The sequence below is a fragment of the Homalodisca vitripennis genome, chromosome 6 (assembly GCF_021130785.1).
Source record: "Homalodisca vitripennis isolate AUS2020 chromosome 6, UT_GWSS_2.1, whole genome shotgun sequence".
Taxonomy (NCBI): Eukaryota; Metazoa; Arthropoda; class Insecta; order Hemiptera; family Cicadellidae; genus Homalodisca; species Homalodisca vitripennis.
The window spans coordinates 146,333,665-146,360,175 of NC_060212.1; the positions used below are offsets into that span (position 1 = coordinate 146,333,665).

General features: G+C 37.8%; 1 protein-coding gene and 1 non-coding gene across 11 annotated transcripts in view; one reads left to right on the forward strand and one right to left on the reverse strand.

Annotated features, from left to right (window-relative positions):
* The window catches only part of LOC124364989 (rho guanine nucleotide exchange factor 11-like), a 770,637-nt gene that overhangs the window by 427,928 nt on the left and 316,198 nt on the right, over positions 1–26,511 (forward strand). For 9 of the 10 annotated variants that reach the window (XM_046820861.1, XM_046820851.1, XM_046820856.1 and 6 more), the window contains 2 exons: positions 109–164; positions 25,047–25,112. In XM_046820861.1, the coding sequence (XP_046676817.1) occupies positions 109–164; positions 25,047–25,112 (122 nt within the window). The remainder of the gene's footprint in view (positions 1–108; positions 165–25,046; positions 25,113–26,511) is intronic. The other variant, XM_046820853.1, reaches the window with a different exon arrangement.
* On the reverse strand, positions 692–764 carry Trnak-uuu. The gene has a single exon. It is a non-coding gene; the product is annotated as a tRNA-Lys (tRNA).

Below are 26,511 nucleotides of genomic sequence, written 5' to 3' on the forward strand. Positions count from 1 at the left end.
TAGGATATTACGTTTTATACTTAATATTAATTTACAATAATCGTTTGTGTAGGGTATATGAATCGTTTATAAGTTGTGTTGATATCATTGGTGATCATTTTGTTACAGAGACAACTTCGAGAACGGCGGAAAACAAGCGACCCAAATCTCTCAAAAACTAACAAGTAAGTTGCATGTTTTTTTTTTTTTTTGAACTGTTAACAATAAATGCAGTTCGCAGTGTTACATTCAACCGGAGCTGTACTCATGAAAACTATTACAAAAACCCTAATTTTTTAACGTTTTAACAAAATTGATCTAATATAGAACCATTGAAGGTTAAACAAATAATAAACAAAAAGAGCTCAAAACATATTTCTGTTGTTAAACTTTGTTTGGGAGGTTAAATATTAGTTAGAACATTCGGGAGTTGCTGACATTTTTAGGTAAACGGAGTAAATCTGATAATTAACTGTGAAATATTGACATCTTGTAACTGCATCCGCTAAATGTCGCAATATAATTCATAAGCAACCTTTTTCTACATGCAAGGTTTTCCAAATAAGTTGTAGGCTACTAGGGTGTAACTTTTTCATTAGGGTAAAAATAAGTTATTTCCATAAATTAAAGAGATTTTTTTTCATGTTTCTGTGAGAAACGACCTGGAGTGGAGTTGTGCACCCAAATAAAATTAATATCAGCAAAAAGTAAGCGCCCGAACAGGGACTCGAACCCTGGACCCTCAGGTTAAAAGCCTGATGCTCTACCGACTGAGCTATCCGGGCAGGTTATGTATATATTCTTCATTATCTTGAATTTGGGTATTATATGTAGAAAAAAACGCTTAACTGACGCTATTCAGACCACTTCTGCGTACTTTTTATTTACTTTTTTATTCTTGATATTAAGTAAAATGGAAGTTAACCGATTTAAGTATCCGGATAACTCTTAAATCAAGTTAACTTCCTCATTCTCGATATTACTCGTAGAAAGGGAGTTAGACAAGTTATGAGGAAGTATCATGAGATATTAGGCCTACTACTACCTCATTCTGGATATTATGTAGAAAGCAAGTTAGACAGTTATCCGGGAGAATGATGAGATATTAGGCCTACTACTTCCTCATTCTGGATATTATGTAGAAAGCAAGTTAGACAGTTATCCGGGAGAATGATGAGATATTAGGCCTACTACTTCCTCATTCTGGATATTATGTAGAAAGCAAGTTAGACAGTTATCCGAGAGAATGATGAGATATTAGGCCTACTACTTCCTCATTCTGGATATTATGTAGAGAGGAAGTTAGACAGCTATCCGGGAGAATGATGAGATATTAGCCCTACTACTTCCTCATTCTGGATATTATGTAGAAAAGAAGTTAGACAGCTATCCGGGAGAATGATGAGATATTAGCCCTACTACTTCCTCATTCTGGATATTATGTAGAAAGGAAGTTAGACAGCTATCCGGGAGAATGATGAGATATTAGGCCTACTACTTCCTTATTCTGGATATTATGTAGAAAAGAGTTAGACAGCTATCCGGGAGAATGATGAGATATTAGGCCTACTACTTCCTCATTCTGGATATTATGTAGAAAGGAAGTTAGACAGTTATCCGGGAGAATGATGAGATATTAGGCCTACTACTTCCTCATTCTGGATATTATGTAGAAAGGAAGTTAGACAGCTATCCGGGAGAATGGTGAGCTATTAGCCCTACTACTTTCACATTCTGGATATTATGTAGAAAGGAAGTATGCCGATTTAACTATTCAGCCTACTTCCGATTCACGTTTATTCTTCATTCAGGGTATTACTTCGAAAAAAAAGGAAGGTATCAGACTTTACTATCTGGGTGAACCATGAAGTTATTTTATTACTTCATCATTCTGGATATTTTGTAGAAAGAAGTTAGCAAACTTAAACTGTCCGTGTGACTCCTGAGTCACTATGACCACTATTTATTGTTAAACTCTCCATTTGTCTGTGCAAAGTGCCACGTTCTTCGTGCTTCTTATTCCGCAGTAAGATCTCAGCTGAGACGTTGTGGGCGTTTCTGATATCGCGTATCTGTCGCTCACAGCGTGACATGACCGCGAACGCCATTGGTTGCTGAATGATATAACCGCCCCCCCCCCCTCGCCTTGTGTTAACAGTCTGCTGTTTCGCATAATTACTTCAGTATAAATACATTTACAAGTCGTGAAACATATACTAATATTAACTATTGAGACAAGCTATTAAGTTTTTAAAATCTTGAAGGCTATAAATCGTCTTTTTCCTACTTGAATGAATTTTATTTTGAATAATCGCAGGACACTTTTTTGTGCAACAAAATTTAGCACGTGTATCGGCCAATTACTAATAGTCTATAATACAATAATAAACTATTAATCTACGTAGATTATAGAATAAAGAGCCAAGTGTATTATCAACAATCTCAATTAGCTTCATAATAACAATGTTAACACCTTTAGCACTTTTTTCCGGTCTCATTGCTGATGCTAGAATTATGGAAGATACATTATTTTCAAGGTATAGTCATCCAAAAGCCTTTAATGATTTTCATTAGTTTTTCAGGAAACAATTCGAAACCTTTTTTAACTCTATTGTTTGAATATTTATAAAGTATGCACTTGTTTTGTTGTTTATAAAATGAGACATTTTCCATTATTATACGACCAAATCCTAAGTACAAATAATTGTTTTCAATTACAGTGTTCTTATGGGGTGCAACTAATTAATGGTCAATTCAATTACTACATTCATTTTCGTAATTCAGAAACCCACAAACTATTACAAGCCAGATGAGATCAAATGTAAACATCGAGTTAAAATTCCAGATTTAGAAACCTTGAACTTTGACTTTATTATGACATAATACCTTATAATCAACAGTATGTTGGTTCATTTTGAGTTCAATTACTCAAATACGCAATAAGGAACTAAACCGTGAAAGATGGAAAGTGAAATATTTTGCTGTAGGGAGAGGAAACTCAGCGTTTCTAGATACCGTATTCCACTGATCTGAACGGAACGATTATTTAAAGAAGGGTTTCCGGGTGCAGTTAATTACTAATTAAGCTCCTTCGGGGATTTAAGAAGCAAGCAGTCGCCCACGCACGTTTGTGGGGTGGCGGGGACGGGCGGTGGCGGCGTCGGAGGCAGCAGTGTCAGTTGAGGCCGGGCGTCGCGGCGGTGAGGCGGGACGTCGCGCTGTACCTCCCCACGGGCACAACACTGCACCCGCCGGCCGGCTCCCTCAGCGATCTGACAGGCAGTGGAAGTGAGCAGTTGGCCAGTAGTATCCGATACACGTCCGGTGGTGTGGTTATGAAAACATCTGTAGTTTCCGAGTAGTGAGTTCGGTTATGTTGTGAAATCTACTGAAGGTAAAAGTGAGGTTAGGTCATCTCGGAGTGACCACCGGTAATAACCCCCCCCTCCCCGCTCTCTTACTTCCCGCACCCTCACCGCCCTTATCACATGATCGATCTAACACGGTGTGCCCACCGTAAATGAATTACTTCTGGAGTACCAGCAATTTTCCCCCGCGATGACCATAGGCTGGAATGCTTTTTTATCCCAGTAAGGCACCTTAGCGGTTTTTTGTAACGTTTTTCTTTTTCTCCCAGTCCAGTAAGATTTAAAGAGTGGTCAATTATAAATTCCGTCTCTTATTAGGTTTGAAGATTTAGAAAATAAAATTAAAGCTTAAGACATGTTTATAAACCAATAGATAACGTTTTGTTGCACTCAAGATTGGATTGACCCCGTAAGGATGCGATTCTTTTCTTGTCAAATCTTCCTTTTTGAAATATAAAAAGCATAAGGCAATTAGGATTGTTAAGGAAAGTTTGTATTTTTATCTTCACCTGTTTTAAAGGTATTACAAGTTTTGGAAACTAACTTAGATCAGCCCTTAGTCCTAATTTAAAGTTTGAAAAGTAAACTGTGCTTATAATACTTGAGGATGAAGAATTTTAGAAATAGGAAACATTTTGAAGCTACCTGCAAGAGGAGCCTTTGCTCTCTACAGATGTGAGTTGTTGCTAGACAAGACGGCCCACGTGTGGTGCAGCTTGCAAACCGTTTTCCTGCAGGTTGTTTAAAAACTAGAATGTTCTCATCAATGTTTTTCTAGTCATATGTGTGTTACAGTCAAATTTTTTCCAGTGATCCAACTTAAATTTTGACATTAATCAAATACCTTGAATAGAATGATGACGATGACATGAAATTACGTTTTTAACCCTTGTTTTCCCCACTTCCTCACAAAGTACGTCAAGGGGATTGCTACTTTAGAATTTTGTTCGGGTCTCCAGACTAATTCTCGACTATAATTCCAACTGATCTAGAGTCAAGGTTAATTTTGATTTCCTGACGTTGAATTTGTTTGCCCAGAAACGATTGATTAATTTAGAGAAGGAAAGTAAATACTTCGAATATTTTGTTATTTATACATGGATTTTCGTTCTTTTCACTTCAAATCCTCGTTGTGTTATTAATTTTTAATAAAATGGGACTATACATTGATTTAGTGCTTTAATTTTGGTCCTAATAAATTGTTTTCATTTTAGCATTGATTTACAATATTGGTACAAACATATTTGAATACGTATAAGACGTACGTACTGTTAATTTCCTAAAAATTTACCTAGAGATAGGTTGTTTAATCAAGGATTGTAAAATTGATGTACCCATGGTAAAATTATTAAAAATAACTTAATTTGTTTGAAAACTACATTTACACTGTGTTTACTATCTACAAATTTTTAAATTATAAACTGAATGACGGTTTTACAATTTAAATTCAGGTTTTTCCAAAACGTTTATCATCAATGGTTTCGGCGGTTTCTAAACAATCGGTATTGAAACAAAAGTTTTTTTGCACTAAATGATCTATCACAGGTCTAATATACAAATATGCTGCGATAATGTTATAAAAGTATAAAATTAGTCATTGACATTGGAATATAATATAAAAGTATTACAATTTCTTTATTCTATACAGTATCATAATATTTTAATGCCTAATTAATTGCAATATATTAGGTACTATTAGTCGTAAGGTATTCATGAAAACAAATCACAGTTAAATCGTTATGTTGTGATTGGAATTTATAATTTTAAAGAATGGCTAATGAAAGCAAGTAATTGTTCACTATTGGTTCCTACAATTCATGTTATCTGTACAGTGAGGAAGTGGAGATTAAATAATGTTTCCTGCAATGTTGTTAATAATTTTTTTTTATCAGACTAGTTTTCACAAATTAAAAGAGCGTGCTATATAAATTTGTATTTGGCGCCGTGCAAGTCATTGATATTTTTCAGATCAAGTTTCAGAAGTCAAAGACGCATAACTCCTTCACTAGAAGAGTAAACAATCGCTCGGGAATATTCGAGTGTCAACTGTCACTGTCAAGTTATTTAAAGTCGGTGGCGCAACACCGTTCTTGGCAGCCAATTTTACAGTTTTCGCTTCGTTTTATGTGCTTTGCATAACGTCGTGGGGCGCTGGAGTGAAGTCGGCAGTGACACATGTACGTCCTGTGTCAAGAACGCTTTCCGGCATTTTACGTCTAGAAGGTCAGAAATTGGTCAGAATTCTGTACCGGAACGCTTTAGGTGAATAATTTGAAGAACCTTTACTCAGAGTTTCAGTTACAGCATTTAACGTTGCCGAAACTTTGCACTAAAACTTTGATTTGCACTTACACCCGGCATTGATCGCGCTAGAGACACTCTCTGCATGAAATATATTTGCATGTTTTAATTCACAAAAGGTCCAAGTTCCATCTAAACCTGGCGTGTTTTATTGAGGAGATCACTTTCAACAACATTTCCACGTGGTATTGCCATCAAGTGCATCTTCCAGATCCAATCGGTTCGTGCCATGCAATTTCAGTGCATACATCTCATTTTAAAGGAATCATTATCAAGTTGGTTTTGATAACATCTATAAAATGCACCAATTCACGAGTATTATTCGGATTCAATTCTCTCTCCATAATCGCTGTTTTTATACTAGCTAAATTAATATCGTTGTAATACACCCTTCCACGAGTATTCGTTTTGTCACGCCTTTTGGTTCCTTTAATCTAAACTGCGGGGCTTCCACTTTTCCAATTCCTTTGATCCAACTCATTTCTATCCCGACCGTTTCCTTTTGTAAACTTCTATTTCAGGCTTTCACGTTGTTCCCATCCTTGCATAGACTTTCCTTCACACCGTGACGTTCCGGGATTGACGATATAGTGGACGGTGTGTAGAACTGGAGGTGAGGTTGTAGGTGATGAGGTAGACCGGCTCCAGAAAGATGGACCCACAACACGGACGGCCTATGGAGAGGAATCTCTCCAGCGTGGAGACCTCCTGCCTTTCCCCGGAGTTGGGACCAGATCGCCGCTGCTACTCTGAGAGGTACCACCTTGTATTCTGCAGCAGTGGAAACCACTTTATTTCACTTGTTATTTACAGTTTTCGTGTCCTCAACAATTACTTACATGTTTCAAAGTCCCCAGAGAATAGTCGCTGGTACGAGAAGTTTTAAAGAAATAGCAGGACGTGTCTAACCAAGAAAAGGAATCTCTTGTAATCTAATACTTACTGTTGATTAGTACTTAGTTACTTCTACTGTAATAGTGGTTGGAAGAGGGAAGCAATCCCTTATTCAGGAATACATTGGTGTAGTACATTTAAGGCAGGCGAGAATAAGGGCACATCTTCTTCGAAAGATGTCACGTATACATCCTACTCTCATTATGACCATTGCCTGAGGAACAAACATCGTATTAAATATGGCGCGATGGAAGCCTCAATATAAAAATTCGTCAATAACTGCAGCGATATTTGAAGCATAGCACAATCACAGATAACCCCCCTTTCTCTGTAACAGAATGTGTGTTGATAAGGTAATCTTGGCGTACTTGACTGTACCGGTGACCGACACTACGTGTTCTCTGTAAGGATTCTGATCTTGCAATTACGGAAGCTCAGTTGTAGGGATGCAGAAGAAGCCCCTTTGAGATTTCTCTTGATACATTGATCCTGCACTTAAACTTTAAATGATTGCTTAAATATATTATTAAAAAGCAAGTTTATTTCCTATGTATGCAATACAGAAACAGGGCATTCTGTTAACCACGAAAAGTCCAAATTCATGTATAAGAGAGGGATATAGGTTTTTATTATAATTATAATTTTGGGTCTAGTTTTGGTATAAATCAAAACTTTCAGTATTATTATTCTTTTAACATTTTCATTTGAAACTTATGACTTCAGAATCAGTGGTTAGCAGGGGAGTTTTGCTATAATCTCCAAACTACCAAGCATGATATGCTGTCTGTTCCCTCCGAAATGTTATATGGTTGTGTCATATAAGTTAAAATCAATCAGTCAAGATCAGTTAAGCGCACCAGCGGATGCCTTCCAATCAAAGGCGGCGCAATTGATTCATATTTAGTAAATCGTTGCAGGTCAAGATGTAATTTTGTGTGGCATAAACTTTACTAAAACATTGTTTAGTCTTACACACGAACAAGTTGTTTAAATAATTTATAAATATTTTGTAAACCGAAGATAGTGGGTAGTGTGTTTAGTCAAGTAATTTTAGTTCAGTATGAAAACACAGTGCCACCTGACGCCAGTTTGTCCTAATCTCTGTCAAATCAGAATCAGTGAAATAGAAAATTAGTCCAATTAAAATTATTTTACAACATATGATTATCAGTAGTGCAAGGTAAACGCAATAATACATTTAGTACGTACAGTTCACGTATATGTTTCAAAAAACAGTAGAGAGTATATAAACAATATTGATAGGCTATTAAGGAAAAACGCCAGCTTGGCTAATAGCCTGTGTACAAGCTCGACTGATGAAGCGACAAACTCGGAACTACTGTCACACTTATTTGAAATAAAAAATAATGTAACACAATTTTCGAATATTCCTTTTTTTGTACAGTAAATGGCTACTTACAGAAAAAGAATTGATTCGTAAATGAAGAATGAATACTGTACTAAGGACAATAAGGGACAGAAATGTATCTGAAGGTTTATCAGTGTTCTAACATTGTAGCGTTGCGCGGGCCGGATTGAGTGTGTGTGACATCGACCCAATGGAACGGATGTCTTTTCCATCCGGCGGCAATCCCTCTCAGCCATCCTTTATGTGGACTGCTTGTATTGTCACGCGAACAATGTTCCTTGTCTCTCGTCGCTCTGTTCAGTTCTGACACTTGCGGCCGTGTATTTGGCACTGTGGTGTCATATTCTCATTATTCTCGCCGTCTAGACGGCTAGTGTCTAGCCTTCTCATGCGGCCGTGTATTTGGCACTGTGGTGTCATATTCTCATTATTCTCGCCGTCTAGACGGCTAGTGTCTAGCCTTCTCATGCGGCCGTGTATTTGGCACTGTGGTGTCATATTTCCTTGCCGTCTAGACGGCTGGTGTCTAGCTTTCTCATGCGGCCGTGTATTTGGCACTGTGGTGTCATATTCTCATTATTCTCGCCGTCTAGAAGGCTAGTGTCCAGCTTTCTCATGCGGCCGTGTATTTGGTACAGTGGTGTCATATTCTCATTGTTGTCTGGTGTCGCCTTCTCATACGGCCGAATATTTGGCACTACGGTGTCATATTCTCAATATTCTTGCCGTCTAGTCGTCTGGTGTCTAGCCTTATCTTACAGCTGAGTATTTGGCACTGTGGTGTCATATTCTCATTATTTCGCCGTCTAGTCGTCTGGTGTCTAGCCTTATCTTACAGCTGAGTATTTGGCACTACGGTGTCATATTCTCATTATTTCGCCGTCTAGTCGTCTGGTGTCTAACCTTATCTTACAGCTGAGTATTTGGCACTACGGTGTCATATTCTCAATATTCTCGCCGTCTAGTCGTCTGGTGTCTAGCCTTATCTTACAGCTGAGTATTTGGCACTACGGTGTCATATTCTCAATATTCTCGCCGTCTAGTCGTCTGGTGTCTAGCCTTATCTTACAGCTGAGTATTTGGCACTACGGTGTCATATTCTCAATATTCAATATTCTCGCCGTCTAGTCGTCTGGTGTCTAGCCTTATCTTACAGCTGAGTATTTGGCACTACGGTGTCATATTCTCAATATCTCTCGTCGTCTGGTGTCTAGCCTTATCTTACAGCTGAGTATTTGGCACTACGGTGTCATATTCTCACAATATTCTCGCCGTCTAGTCGTCTGGTGTCTAGTCTAGCCTTATCTTACAGCTGAGTATTTGGCACTACGGTGTCATATTCTCAATATTCTCGCCGTCTAGTCGTCTGGTGTCTAGCCTTATCTTACAGCTGAGTATTTGGCACTACGGTGTCATATTCTCATTATTCTTTCGCATCACTCACGCATCGTTTTACAAGTTATGGCGTCTTTACCTTATGGGAGTAGTTTTTTTTCGCCATTTAGGCGTCGATTCTGCAGTGTTCCATCCTGTTGTCGTGTTATGAAACATGGGAACGTCCGACTTTGACGTGACGTTGACTGTATCAGTCAATAATACAGAATTAATAGAATCACGGGTGGCTTATTGTAAGTGACGAATGAGTGACAAAATGTTCTTATTGTTAAAAACAAACAAAATTTTTAAAAATACATAAACCGCTGTATATGCGTACGTAAATTCGTGTTGGATACATATGTGTTTGCAAATGTATTTTTCATTATTTAACAAAATTACAACGTTACATATACGTGAAATGGCTAGAAAATTGATTCGCTGTAGCTATGTTTGTTTTTATCTTTATAGAAGAAACTTAATTTTAATAGAAATATTGGTCATAACTTAAACATTGTTTAATGTAGAGCGCTGTGTCATTTTAACTAATAGATGCGTGGTTATACGGGGATTAAAGAAACGAATGTTTTATTCATAATATTGCATATATGGTGTGATCACACCAACACAGTCTGTCTTATGCGAAAACGAGACAATGTAGACGTAAAACAAACAAATATTGGAGGGGTTCCACATTCAACAAGTTGTGTAAATAGGACATCGCCTTGTCCGAGAACGAGATGTTTGATAAATATAGTGTTAGTGTTTACATAATGTCGGCGATTCGCTGCCAACTGTTGGGCACTACATGTCCCTCACTGTTCCCTCCACATCGTTGGTCACATCCAAGGAACATTGGGTTCAGTAGTGAACTAAAACTGTGGCCGCGCAATTATAGCAGGCGAGTATACTGTACAGCACAATTTTCTTTCCTTCGCCACATGGATTGTGCTTTTAAAAGCTAAAATCTACAAATCTGGTATTTGCTTATAAGTTTATGTCAATATCAAAATTCGTAGTTGTACTGTGCCCAGACCAATCCTCGGCCCAGATAGTTTTAAGAACACATAGCTTCACTGTGTACGTTTGATAGTTTATCCAGAATATAGACGGACGAGAGCACTGAGCCGTTTTGGGTCTGGGAGATGGACAAGGGCGCTAAGTTGCTCTGTATCCGGAAGATAGACGGACAGGATCACTCAGTTGCACTGTCTCCGGAAGATAGACGGACAGGGTCACTCAGTTGCACTGTCTCCGGAAGATAGACGGACAGAATCACTCAGTTGCACTGTCTCTGGAAGATAGACGGACAAGGTCACTCAGTTGCACTGTCTCCAGAAGATAGACGGACAGGATCATTCAGTTGCACTGCCTGCGGAAGATAGACGGACAGGGTCACTCAGTTGCACTGTTTCCGGAAGATAGACGGACAGGATCACTCAGTTGCACTGAATGCGGAAGATAGACGAACAGGGTTACTCAGTTGCACTGTCTCCGGAAGATAGATGGACAGAATCACTCAGTTGCACTGTCTCCGGAAGATACACGGGCAGGATCACTCAGTTGCACTGTCTCCGGAAGATAGACGGGCAGGATCACTCAGTTGCACTGTCTCCGGAAGATAGACGGACAGGGTCACTCAGTTGCACTGCCTGCAGAAGATAGGCGGACAGGGTCACTCAGTTGCACTGTCTCCGGAAGATAGACGGACAGGGTCACTCAGTTGCACTGTTTCTGGAAGATAGACGGACAGGGTCACTCAGTTGCACTGTTTCTGGAAGATAGACGGACAGGGTCACTCAGTTGCACTGTTTCTAGAAGATAGACGGTCAGGGTCACTCAGTTGCACTGTTTCTGGAAGATAGACGGACAAGGTCACTCAGTTGCACTGTCTCCTTCCTACCCTCCAGTACAGATTGTAACATGGACCAATTCCATAGTCTTTCCTTCCTGTGTATAAAGTATTTATATTTTGTTAATAATTTAGTGTAAGAATAACTTTTAATTTCACAAAGGAAGGGCTCAAAGGAGGCATAGTACAATTGTTGACACCAAATCAAGATGCCAACTAATGTGAATGTGTTTGGGGGAATAACGGTTTCTGGGGTAACACTCGTATTACAAAAGCCGTGGGTGAAGCTCGTGCGTCATAGAAATAATACCAGTTTGTTCGAGTAGACCGGGTGTTATTTATTTACAGCTGTTGGCTGCTACAAAGTAACAACATGTACGGTTGACCGCGTTTGCCAACTACCATTCAGACGTGAACCTTTACAAGTAACAAAGAGTTCAAAGGACAGGAAGTAAGCAGATGAAACTTTGCCAAAACAGTCACATTTAGAAGTGTCTGATGTGAATTGTAATGTTCAATCGTACAAGTACCGTTTAGTACGGTCGGCTACTGATTGTCGTTCGGTACCACCTTAGATGACGATGTCAATCTTGCATTATTCCATTGGTATTCTGTGACGTACTTTTTTGTTAGCTTAAATGTTCAGCTCCGTTTTCAACCGCTTGGTAAAATATTACTATTTGGTTCAGTATTATAGATGCTTATGCAGTTTTTTTTCATGTCATCACAAGTTTGTGATTAAACAGCTGGCTGTATTACCCGCCATCTTGCCTTATGACGTTTCTTTTTTTTATATCAATATTTTTCTAGGTTATTCAAAAATAATCCCAACGTATTTTGTGCTTTCGTCATTCAAATATTAAAAAGTGTACACTTTACAAAAAACTAGAAGCGCTTGTATCCTTATTAAATATATCTTTAAGAAAACTAAACATCTCCCACAACGCGTAATCAAAACTAAGAGCGTAAAATTGCATGGGGTTTAACGTTGTTCTTATGGAGAAAACAATTCAAGGTCATTTCACTACAAATTAGAACTCGCAGTTGGAACCCAACAAACCTGTACGTTAACATAATGTAAGTAGTTATTGCACATTTGTACAAACATCGTCTGCAATGTTGCGTTCATCTGTTTATCCGACGAACGCAATATTTATGGAGCAGTAACCAGAAACCTAAAAGTGGCCAGCATGATGAAAAGCTGTGGTGGGCAGATTGTAAAAAAACATTTACTAACGTTTCTAGTTACTTCCGGTGTACGACTAACGAACGTTTCCAAGAAATTTCAGTGGTCCCGCAAACGTTGTCATTGGTGTATTTCGTACAAATTAGTCATCCTTACTGCGGCTATCAACCTTTCTCGATTTTCAGTGAACGTAGGATTCCACTGAACGTTGCCAACTTGTACCTAGGAACGAGTGGGACGTACACGTAGCAGACATCGGCACTGTCGCGGTGGTTTGGCAGCTTCTCAACTTGAACGTGATTCACCAGAAATCCCTTTCGTGACAGAACACAACAGCTGGCTGCTGGTGACTTACTGTTGTGTACGGTTTTAAGTCTGTTGATCGCTTGTCCAAGCGGCGAGCCGCTTCTGTCGTGGCTTCCACCCTCTTTATGTTCACCTTGTGTCCAATCGTTAATTGCCTTTCTGTTAAACCGCGAAATGTGTTTGGAACGATGCTCATGTTCCGAGCCAAAATTCTAACGTGATGGGTTTCCATTAGTTATTTTAGAGGACGTAGCAAGCGGTGACGTATATTAATGGATATATCAGAGCAAAGTGTAGGATGCTCGTTTCAGATGGAAAACATAGTATCAAAACCATTGAAAAGTGAAAAATAATATATCAATGAGTTGTAGAATGAGATGTGGCTCGAAAAATGTGGCATGTTTTGAATCAATTTGGGTTAATTACACAACGGTTGTTCAAGGACGGGGTTTAGCCACCACATTGTGCAGTTATAAATTGTATGGTGAAAACTCTCTTTGTAATTTAGGCAAGGATTCAAATTGATAGCGTAATAAATAAAATTGAAAATATAATTCTATAATTATCTCAAATTTTTCAAAGTTTTTCTTACAACATGGCATTCCGATACAATTACTTAAAATGACGTGTACTACTGGATACAGACCGATACAACGGAGTTAAGTAGGACCTGATAAAACGTTAAGTTAAAATGTCCCTTCTTTTGATGAAACCGACTAATCCAACAAAATATTTCTAAATTTGGAAAAATGTCTTAGATTATTTTACAGTATACTCTGTGCGTTCATAATGGGTTTTCTCGTTGCGACCATGGCTCCTTAAGATCAATGTAAAAATGTTGGAATTTTGTCGAGTTCTTCCATGGATCCAGAGGGACCTACTAAAATTTTAGTGTATCAAGTCAATTGTGTGTAGAGTATCAAGTTACTTTAGGACCTTTCTGTAACGATATATCACCCAAACGGTCATACAGACAAAAAAGCGATTTTAACTCAACTTGTTGGATCCATAATAAATACTACATAATATTTTCGTCAAAATATGAAAAGACATTTATACAAAAAGTGTGTAGTTATCGCAAGATAAATTATATTTTAGGTCATGACATGTGTGTATATATTTGAGAAGTGAACGAATGTTCTGTAGTAAGCTTGACGTCTATAACCCTACCATTACAATATATTTTTTATCCGGTTTAATATTTGAATGGGTTTGCTTTTAATCCATTACACATTAAGATGACGAGACAATACCCACTTTCAATTAGGAAGTATATTTTATTTCCGCTTCTATTCGTAACCATCTAGTTCCCACTTTCCCATCATAATTATGTGTGTCTTTTAATTAATCTCTGTCACATTTCCGACACTGCACAAGGTTTCTGGTAATCGTGGCAAGAATATATGTCATATGCGATTATTATTATTTCCCGAGATCCAAAAAATATGTCCAAGTCAAGCGATAATATCAGTTGTAGGATCCGAGTATCTTTACATGTGTATGTAACCCGGCCAGTATTAAATATGGGTATTTCATATTTGTCTGCGCATCCTATTTTTGTTCCTAACGGTAGAGAAAGATCGCTATAGAGAGAACGTCAGCAAATTTCATCTCGTGAAATGCAGATGGACAAGAAGGCCGTTAAACATTACAAACACACAACTTGTGGTCCAGTTGACTTGGCTGGTACAGGAGACGTTACAGTAGGCTTTGTACAGAGAACTTGCCCGCATATCCTTCCCGCACGACTTGAGCTCTGATTGCTTCTGTACCCGTCTCTTCCATCTGCCAAGCCGTCCGGAGAGGACTTGTCTTATCGACCCAACCTCTTCTACTCCTCGCAAACTGCACCCGCCTGCAACACTCGACTGTTTTACAAACGCTTATGTTCCTCGTAAAAATCGTATAGGTATTAACAAACTGTATTCCTGTTTCTACCAAATACGAGGTTTTATCAAATAACTCATGTATACTGTATTGGCTGAACGTTAGCAAAGGGCTGGACAATTTAATTTCTCTCTGTCCGTCTGTCCGCACGATATCTCGAAAACAAACTCACCTACAGATTTCAAATTTAGCATGAAGCTTAATTTCTATATAGGCAAAACTGAGTTTTTAGAATAGTGCATTTCACTCATTATTATTTTAACACTGCTATGTAATCTAACTTAATGAACATGAGTGCGAATGTATCATGGACTAAGATATCTCGAGAAAGATTTAATCCGTAGACTTTAACATTTTGCTTGAAATTTCATTTCTAGATAGGCAAGAATGAGTGCTATGATGGTGTGTAGAATCATGGAGTTTGGCTGAGCGTCATTGAAGCCTATCACTCAGTAGGCTGTTACAATTTATCTCGTCAGGTTTGGGGGAGGGTGTGTAAAATTTTAATTTTTGTGTAATTAGCTCATCAAATTGATTATAGATTTGAAACTTTGCATGCGACCTCAGAGAAGCCTGTGATACACACGTGGTGTGGCGTATTCCCACTGTGTTGTGCCAAGATGTTTATGTTGCTAGAAATGTCACTTCCAAATGTTTTGTAAGATTATGGGTTTGGCTACTGCTTTAAACACATTATATATATATATATATATATATATATATATATATATATATATATATATATATACCTGCCGGTTCTGGCCCACTTTTGGAGACGAACGGAAATTCTATGTAAAATCTCACGTTTTTACGTTTTACGTTCACGTTTCGTTCAAAACGTGAACGTGGAACGTGAAAACGTGAACGTGAAACGTAAAAACGTGAGATTTTACATAGAATTTCCATTCGTCTCCAAAAGTGGGCTAGAACCGGCAGGTATATATCTACTTGTATATATATATATATATATATATGTGTGTGTGTGTGTGTGTGTGTGTGTTTATTTATTTATACATACGTAGGACTGACAAGCCTATCTCGGTCAAAGGAGTCTACTTCCTTCCGTCCAATTTCACTGACAGTGCCACAGTTGAGTTTGCCTTATTGCCCGATCAAAAAGATATAAATGTATGTAGGTCTCTGACACCTACTTCGTTCAAAAAACGTCTACTTCCTACTCTGGTTATTTACTTTCGGTTTAGTATTTCAAGTGCCATAATTGAGTTTGCCTTGTCCCAATAGAGAAAATATATAAACCTACGGAGAATTGAGAAGCCAATAGGTCGGGGGGATATAGGGGAGGTCCATTATAAGGAGTATAAGAGAGAAATACTGATTAAGTTCCTGCAACATTTCAAAATAATCGCTTATAAGGTTTTGCATTGTAGAAGGTTTGTTATTGTCAAGGAAGCCCGCCAGTGTCGAGTACCTTATGTGAAAATATTCACAGCTTTATTCACTAAGGTTGGTTTTATAATGGTGTTTATAAACAATATTCTCAGTGCATTAAATGGTTTAAATTCGTCACAGTCGTAATGTGAAGTTGTACTTGATATCTGCATTACTACTAATTAAGTACGGTTCTAAAATTTAGATTATGAACAAATATTTATGCCTGTCAATAATAGCTGTTTAGTGTCAGTTAAATTTGGATTATGAAATATAAATATTATCATTTTTTTTATTCTAAAATATTCAAGGTAACGTTTTTGTTTTTATATATTCCTCCCCCCCCCCGAATCCGAATATTAAAAAAAAGGAATTAGCCGAATTGGTCAAGCCGTTCTCAAGATCAACGCTTAGAAACACATTTGTCCATGTTTTTTATAAGGATTATTTATTTCTTAGCTGAGTAAGATATAAAGAAATACGGATATACATAAAACTCGCGTGCCGCATTGGTCTCTGAAGAGAGCTGTAATGAAGCATCTGATAAGAGACTAGATCTGATAACAGACCCACGTAATCAGCTCTGATAAAAGTGAAGAGTGGTTTTATCCGTAATGAAATTAACGTACGAATGTCGACTTGTGGCTTGTGTGTAAAAATACATAGTTTTGTTTTGGTTATAAATACCCGATTCCATTGGCAACTGTTTATACATATACACTTTCAAAATGTCTTAAAACATGTCATAGAATGAAAATGTAAAACTGTTGTCTTAAGATTAGATTAAAAAGTCAGTGGCTTCGCTTGGATCATCTAAGAAATACGTGTATTATATTGTTGGTGGTTAGTAATAGTCTACTGTATATTGATCTTTGACTATGCATCGGTTTAGTTTTAGTGTAATTGTAATCGACCAAATAGGACAGAGGAATCATTAAAGATGTGAAGGATTTTAATTATTAATAATAACAATATATATATATGATATATATATGTATTTTATCAACAACAAAGTCATCCTACATGAAAAAACGTTTTCGTTGAACATTCCCAAATAAAATTCAAACGTAATTTGTTATGAATGGATATCCATATCACAATTAATTAACTATTCAAGAAAGGAAAACATCGTATTTAAACCATGCAACGTTTGGTAGTAGTGGCAAAATGTTGGAGAAACATCCGAAACATGGCCACCCTCCTGAGGGATTCAGAAATATTAAAGGAAACTGGGAGCGCTCGTGTTCAGCATCGGAGCACCTACAGCTGTACGTCATTAGTTTGTACAACAGCCCGTCTCTTCTCTATCGTATCGAAGGAAACTGGAAGCGCTCGTGTTCAGCATCACAGCACCTACAGCTGTACGTCATTAGTTTGTACAACAGCCCGTCTCTTCTCTATCGTATCGAAGGAAACTGGGAGCGCTCGTGTTCAGCATCACAGCACCTACAGCTGTACGTCATTAGTTTGTACAACAGCCCGTCTCTTCTCTATCGTATCGAAGGAAACTGGAAGCGCTGGTGTACAGCATCAGAGTACCTACAGCTGTACGTCATTAGTTTGTACAACAGCCCGTCTCTTCTCTATCGTATCGAAGGAAACTGGGAGCGCTCGTGTTCAGCATCAGAGTACCTACAGCTGTACGTCATTAGTTTGTACAACAGCCCGTCTCTTCTCTATCGTATCGAAGGAAACTGGGAGCGCTCGTGTTCAGCATCACAGCACCTACAGCTGTACGTCATTAGTTTGTACAACAGCCCGTCTCTTCTCTATCGTATCGAAGGAAACTGGGAGCGCTCGTGTTCAGCATCACAGCACCTACAGCTGTACGTCATTAGTTTGTACAACAGCCCGTCTCTTCTCTATCGTATCGAAGGAAACTGGGAGCGCTCGTGTTCAGCATCACAGCACCTACAGCTGTACGTCATTATTTTGTACAACAGCCCGTCTCTTCTCTATCGTATCGAAGGAAACTGGGAGCGCTCGTGTTCAGCATCAGAGAACCTACAGCTGTACGTCATTAGTTTGTACAACAGCCCGTCTCTTCTCTATCGTATCGAAGGAAATCTGGGAGCGCTCGTGTTCAACATCAGAACACCTACAGCTGTACGTCATTAGTTTGTACAACAGCACGTCTCTTCTCTATCGTATCCTGGGAGCGCTCGTGTTCAGCATATGAGCACCTACCGCTGTACGTCATTAGTTTGTACAACAGCCCGTCTCTTCTCTATCGTATCCGAAGGAAACTGGGAGCGCTCGTGTTCAGCATATGAGCACCTACAGCTGTACGTCATTAGTTTGTACAACAGCACGTCTCTTCTCTATCGTATCGAAGGAAACTGGGAGCGCTCGTGTTCAGCATCAGAGCACCTACAGCTGTACGTCATTAGTTTGTACAACAGCACGTCTCTTCTCTATCGTATCGAAGGAAACTGGGAGCGCTCGTGTTCAGCATATGAGCACCTACAGCTGTACGTCATTAGTTTGTACAACAGCCCGTCTCTTCTCTATCGTATCGAAGGAAACTGGGAGCGCTCGTGTTCAGCATATGAGCACCTACAGCTGTACGTCATTAGTTTGTACAACAGCCCGTCTCTTCTCTATCGTATCGAAGGAAACTGGAAGCGCTGTGTTCATCACCTACAGAACCTGTACGTCATTAGTTTGTACAACAGCCCGTCTCTTCTCTATCGTATCGAAGGAAACTGGAAGTGCTGATGTTCATCATCAGAGAACCTGTAGATATACAAGTTGTGTTTGTATAACAGCCCGTCTCTTCTTCATCGTATCGAAGGAAACTGGAAGTGCTGATGTTCATCATCAGAGAACCTGTAGATATACAAGTTGTGTTTGTATAACAGCCCGTCTCTTCTTCATCGTATCGAAGGAAACTGGAAGTGCTGATGTTCATCATCAGAGAACCTGTAGATATACAAGTTGTGTTTGTATAACAGCCCGTCTCTTCTTCATCGTATCGAAGGAAACTGGAAGTGCTGATGTTCATCATCAGAGAACCTGTAGATATACAAGTTGTGTTTGTATAACAGCCCGTCTCTTCTTCATCGTATCGAAGGAAACTGGAAGTGCTGATGTTCAGCATCAGAGAACCTGTAGATATACAAGTTGTGTTTGTATAACAGCCCGTCTCTTCTTCTTCGTATCGAAGGAAACTGGAAGTGCTGATGTTCAGCATCAGAGAACCTGTAGATATACAAGTTGTGTTTGTATAACAGCCCGTCTCTTCTTCATCGTATCGAAGGAAACTGGAAGTGCTGATGTTCATCATCAGAGAACCTGTAGATATACAAGTTGTGTTTGTATAACAGCCCGTCTCTTCTTCATCGTATCGAAGGAAACTGGAAGTGCTGATGTTCAGCATCAGAGAACCTGTAGATATACAAGTTGTGTTTGTATAACAGCCCGTCTCTTCTTCTTCGTATCGAAGGAAAACTGGAAGTGCTGATGTTCAGCATCAGAGAACCTGTAGATATACAAGTTGTGTTTGTATAACAGCCCGTCTCTTCTTCATCGTATCGAAGGAAACTGGAAGTGCTGATGTTCATCATCAGAGAACCTGTAGATATACAAGTTGTGTTTGTATAACAGCCCGTCTCTTCTTCATCGTATCGAAGGAAACTGGAAGTGCTGATGTTCATCATCAGAGAACCTGTAGATATACAAGTTGTGTTTGTATAACAGCCCGTCTCTTCTTCATCGTATCGAAGGAAACTGGAAGTGCTGATGTTCATCATCAGAGAACCTGTAGATATACAAGTTGTGTTTGTATAACAGCCCGTCTCTTCTTCATCGTATCGACGGAAACTGGAAGCGCTGGTGTTCATCATCAGAGAACCTGTAGATATACAAGTTGTGTTTGTATAACAGCCCGTCTCTTCTTCATCGTATCGAAGGAAACTGGAAGTGCTGATGTTCATCATCAGAGAACCTGTAGATATACAAGTTGTGTTTGTATAACAGCCCGTCTCTTCTTCATCGTATCGAAGGAAACTGGAAGTGCTGATGTTCATCATCAGAGAACCTGTAGATATACAAGTTGTGTTTGTATAACAGCCCGTCTCTTCTTCATCGTATCGAAGGAAACTGGAAGTGCTGATGTTCATCATCAGAGAACCTGTAGATATACAAGTTGTGTTTGTATAACAGCCCGTCTCTTCTTCATCGTATCGAAGGAAACTGGAAGCGCTGGTGTTCAGCATCAGAGCACCTGCTACTGTACGTGATGTGTTTGTAAAACAACCCTCTCTTCTCCATCTAATCGATTGCTGCACTACCACAGAACAGTGAATTGGAGTTTTCTCATTTTCAGCGTTCATGAATATTTTCTGGTGGTTTACAGTTCGACTTCGTTAGAAAGAAGAGGCCGAGTAAAAGAGACAAAACCAAAAGACACTATTACTTTGTGAACAACTGATTAAAAAAAAATGTTTGGAAACAACATCGATGATATTGTAACAAAATAAACGTTTTCTAACTTAGATTTCTTTTTTAGGGTAGCAGTATCATTCAATGCTTATTTTAAATTATTAAAAACGTTTTGAAATCAATGTTTCCTTGTACTGCATCATATTGATAAATTAAAAATACATCCCAGCTTAATTTTCGTAAATTTCAGTACTTAAGATATTGAAATAAAATTTGATTGTATAATTCAAGAGGTACATACATTTATTTTGCATCAAACGTGTAAAACGCCAATGAATGTGTGATTGAATGTATTTTTTAAAATTTTTATTAAGTTTGAAATATTTATCCACGTTGTAATGAGACGGTTGTATATTGGGACGAATTTATTTGAGAACTAGTTTTATTTAATAACAGTACACCTCCACATATTGAGTCATACGTATGGAAATTGATTAAAAAAATTAATTATGAAATTTAAACATTATTATTAATTATGTATTATTAAAGAAGATTTGGAGTCAATAAGGTAACTATACAAATTGCAACATTTTTACATTAGTCGTACGGGTAACTATGACGAATCGAGAAAATCTCAAAAGGAACGGATTTTGAAACACACTGAGCGCAGCAATCTTATGACATTTATCGTGTTACATATTAACACGTTATGTGATGAAGAATTTACTGTGTTGGGAAAGGTCGTTGAAGCTATCGGGCCCTTCGATATTCCTTTGTATAAATTTAATCACACAAATGAAAACTGATGACAAAATAATACACATATGGATTTTTCAAAAGTTATGGCTTACATTAATGTAATAAAAATAAGTTTTACTCCTACCTGCTAAATTGTCGAAACGTTTAGAATTGTTCAGAAAAATTCTTCATCGATTATGATAACGCGATGAAAGTGTGTACAGAACGTGAGTTTCACAGCTCCAAAGAGACCCATTTAGTTTGAATGAGACCTAAGGGAATTGGTCTCACCGCTCTAACCCATAGAATGTTCCTTCTGGACATAAGAGATGCGTGATTATAATATACGGCTTTAACGTGCAGTAACGTAAAACATAAATGTGTACGTCTTTGTAAAGCTAGTCTTGTTTGTGCATTAAGAGGTTAAATTTTTATCAGAAAGTAAAACAAAGTTGTATTGAGAACAGAGATTTAAGAGCTTAAAATAATGGACTGTTCAGTTAGCCATGCATTTGAATTTAGTATTATTGGATTCCAAATTACTTTTCACTATTGGAAGTATGAGAATGGGTAACAGTATAATTTTTGAGCAAATAAGGAAACTGTTTATTCTTAAATCAGTTACCAATAGTGGAATGCAGATATGATACAGAGTGTCCCGTAACTCTCTGGAGAAAGGTATACCACGTTATTGCTCAGGTCAAGACAAACAATTTCACCATATGAACATGGGTTTCCAATGCTGTTTCCCATCTGTCTGTCAGTATGTGTTTTTATTAAGAAATTATTATCTCAAAGACCAATAAATTAAATTATACCAAATTTGGCTCAACTGTTTATGAGAACAAGGCCGGTTACTGAAAAAAAATATAATGTAATTATCCTTAGTATTTTCAAAATGGCGGGTATAAGAACTTTCAAACTTTGAATATCTTAAAACCCAGAAGTCTTTCTCAAGAACTTCAAGAATAACAGTTTTCAGAGGTTATTATCACAAATCTAATAACACCATAATTATTTAACTAGAATAAAAAATAATTGATTTAGAGCAGATTTACTGTGACAGCATCACAGACCCAATGTTTATATGGTGAAATATGTCTTGATCTGAGCAATAACGTGGTATACCTTTGTCCAGAGAGTTACGGAATACCCTGTATACTGCTATTAAAAGGATGATTTTTGAACGCCGCGTGATAACGCTGAGTCACCGTCGATGCGTAGAACTCCATTAAATTTAGACCTCGAGCAACTTTATTATAAAAAGTGGCCGTATGCTTGAGTTTTAGTGGTATATTACATCCTATAGCGCCATCTCGGAGGCGCCACCGGCGTAAAAATACAGAGTTACGCGTCAGCTGGGCGGTCGGCCGGCGGCTGGCAGAGGTCCCGGTCACTCCCGCGGGAATGTAGAGGTCTCGGTGAGGCCTTCGTCCCCTGAAATATCGTGTCGCCTGTCGCCAGAGTTGTTGTCCCATCCGCTCGTCCATTCACTTCTCCGCCGCGAAGCGACGGGCGTCCCGAAATTTCCACTACGTGACCATCTAAATTGCTTTCCTTTTAAACCTTGGCAGCAAAATGTAACGAGTGAATTGCGCCAAACGCTTAGTGGAATTCCGAGTCAAGCTTGTGGTAAAACTGGATACCACGAATTTATTTACTGTGAATTCCACTGTAGTGAGATAGAAAAACTTGAATTCTACTTAGATTTCCCGCTGATTCCATTAGTACGGATTTAGATGAACCATTCATACTGTGCTCTGATTTCGTATTGTTGATGCTGGGATCAGGGCCGGATGATAGTATTGTCTTGATACAATATTCTAGGCCACGCTATGATTGAAGCGTGGTGTGATTGAATGCATGCTTTCTGTATGTGTCGTACAGCATCCCTTTGTGAGTATGATAGTTTGTAGAACTTCGTAGTAGAATTCGTAATCAGAGGCAGCAATAATTGCGCCATCTTGCTTTTGGTCCTTTACTCTTTTACTGTTAGCCGGGAAATTTTATAGTAGAGTTCATACTCCATCCAGTTTTTTCTCGATCATGTTCTAGGTAATAAAAAAAACAAATCTTATAAGTATATATTTCTCTTTAGTATGTATAATATAATACTGTAATTACACCCAATATATTAGTTGCGGATGATAATGTGTGATACATTTAATATGACGTAGCCGACTAATCCCTGAAACAAAACTTAGGAAAGCAACACGATTTAAAGTTCAAATTATTCTCGTGAGATGAATTCAGGTCGTCCGAGTAAGCAGCTGGCTCTTCTAGTATAGATAATAGGTAGCGGAAATAGACACCAGACCTTGCAGTAGGATAATTTTTGATTGTATAGGAAATTAATTGTACAAGGGGTGGAAAGAATTGAAGAACTTACATGTTTCATTATCTGCAAAGGAAGTCTGGTTTTGCTAAGCGCATAATATGTACAAATACTTGTTTTATAATAATATCTGTTCTCAATGCTTAAGAATGTAATACTGAGGAAAAACCCTTAACGAGATAGCTCTCTATGTTAAAATTTTGAGTCGGAATTCGATACTTAATACTGTCTATTATTAGTTAGTAAAATGCATATGAAAGTTGCCATAACTAATTATTTATTTTAAAACTAGAAATAAGTTTGGACGGGTATTGGGTATAGTATTGATGTACGTTATGAATTATAACGCACTGATATACGACAATTCGAAAACTGGTGCGTGCCCTATTTTTCAGTTATCAACCCCTAACACCTGATATTAAGCATGGAAGAAAGTTAAGAAATCGAATAAACATTATAATGAAATCATCAAAGTCAATGTTAACAACATTGTAACATTGTAAATTCACATTGGCCTACGCCTACATGAGATCCAGCTGTATGCATCACAATAACAACAACACAGCACACCCGCACTGATGCTACATATGGTAAAATGATACTCGTGTAGTTTTTAGTTCTCCTGTTTTCTTGAATTGTTTATTTTACATTTCTTCCTACTCCAATAGGGCGTGATTGTGAATGTCAAACTCTTACCATATAAATTTCATTAATTTCTGGAATATACATAATTTAGAATACTAAGTCTAGGGATATATTAGTATTATGTATGAAATAATCTTAGTAATAATAATAATAATACTGTATATCATTTACATACATTTATACTAAATATTTCTGTTAACGAAAAAACCCTTTTCCTTAGAGTTATCAAGTCTGGAAGTTGTATATATTCAATGTGTTGTTAGCTTTCTGTAATGTTGTTTAGGCTTTTTCTTTTTGTATTCTTTCGCAAAATCGTGGTGGAAAATATTTCATATTTTTCCACTTCTACTTCCATACGACATGGTAAAGATTTTAAATTGAGTATAATTTTGCCTTCAGAATAAAAAGCATATGTTTAGGAGCCGGTTGTTGTTGGAACGACCTTGATTTTTTACCTCATAAGAACGATATTTACTTTTACACACTTATTTTGATCGTAACATTATCTGAGGTTTCTCATTTTAAAGATATGATTATTAACATGCTTTCAAACTCGTTTTAAATATTCAAATGATGCAAGTATAAAAATGATTGAATATGTCGAAAAAAAAAAATGGATATGTACTATTTATGTCTTTAATTATGTCCAAGTTAAGTGTTAGAGAGGGCTTCCTAACCCTAACTTTGCCTAGTAAAATAAGACATCCTTTACTTTAAATTTAGAGATATCTCGTAAGTCTGCAATTAAAAATAAGAGAGTAAAAATTTCGAGGTTTTAACATTGTTCTTATGTGGTTAAAATCAATATGGCGGCCAGTACAGCCGGCGTTTAAATCAGCTCTGTTTCTTAAAAGGCTCGTTCGTTTCAAGTACTTTTAAACAAGCAAGGAAATTAATCAGATATTACCGTATTTTAATAAGTTACATCTAGTTCATCAAGAAGTTTGGGTGGTAACACTGTTAAAAGTTAAGTTGGCTTTGGGGCTCGCTTCTGCCTGATCGGTTGGCTGCACTGATTGAACTGTGATGTTTGGTCCCAGGGACCACAGGGAAGGATGCAGGGGCAACAGCGCTGGCCGAGTACAATATGCGACCCTCGGAGAAATGTGAGTTCACCACTCTACTGGGGAAGTCTCAAGTTTGGTTTGCTTTTGGAGGAAACGCTTATCGCTTTATGTTTGTACAAGTATAGTGGTGTACCGCAGTACTTTGCCGTTACTAGTCAGTTCATTTGTATATTGGACTTTGTGCTGCTAATGAGTAGTATAGTTTTATATTTTTGAAGTTTCTTCGTTTAATGGAAACATTCTACGGTGTACTGGGCGAATCACAACTCTAATGTGTACAACACGCAAGGTGCCTTTCATTATTAACGGAACAGTGAATCCCCCGTAATTCAGCCTACTGTGAATTACTTCACGGCGGAGAACTGTGCATCCATAATATACAAGGAAGTATTGCCGTTTTATCTGTGGGTAGATCAATTTGATTTTTTACACCATGTTATCTGGTATGTATTTGCTTCTAATTACGGAAGAAGTTGAATATACCGGGTGAGTTTTTTAAAGTGATCCAGTAGCTTTTCAATATCTCTAATGGTTCAGGAGCTACGTGGACTGGAAGATTTCATAATTTTTTCCAATATGGCGGCCAACTTTAAAATCTTTTTTGGATCACCCTGTATTTTATTAGAGATATTGAAAAACTCTCAAAAGCAAAAATGTTTTATTTTGTAGAGTAGAATCTAAAAACAACATAAAATACAGGGTGTTCCATAAAAGATTTTAAAGTTGGCCGCCATATTGGAAAATGGCGGCCTTCTTCAAAAAATTTGAAAGTGTATTCCTGAGTGAAACTTAAAATTGAGCAAGTTCCCAATTTAAAGTGTGGTGCTAAGTTGTGTAATAAAAAGTTAGCTATTGGATCACTTTAAAAAACTCACCCGGTATATCATCTGTTTAAAACCTTAGTATTGTTGTAAGGAGTAACAGATCTCTTGTTAATCCTTATTCAGCCCATAGTCATGAGTCACTGGCCTGTGCGAGAATCTTATCAGAACAAGGGGAAGAGTCCACCGGTGATAAAAAGTGCTAAGGTCACAGACAGCATTCGAACCCGTGCTAAAAACACCCTCAGTGCGGGGGAGTTCTAGTGGTAAATTGTCTTCACCCTACAACTTTATGAAGCAAAGTGGGCCATTCATGCATACATTCATGCATACGTTCATGCATACATTCTGAGTTGCAGTGCATTGTAAATACCCTAAATAACTCAAGCATGTTTGTTACTGTCAACCATTCATTGTTGGTAGAGTAACAAACAATATACGTAAGACTATCCATAGCATAACAAGAAGACTGTAGTTTTACTTTACTCGTGGGTTCGGAAAAGTAAATAACTACTTTTGCAAATCTCTTGGGGCATATTACATTGGTTTCGTATTACTATTTTTGTTACTAAACGAAGCTAGAATTATATTTATACTCTAGGTGAACCACCTTAGAG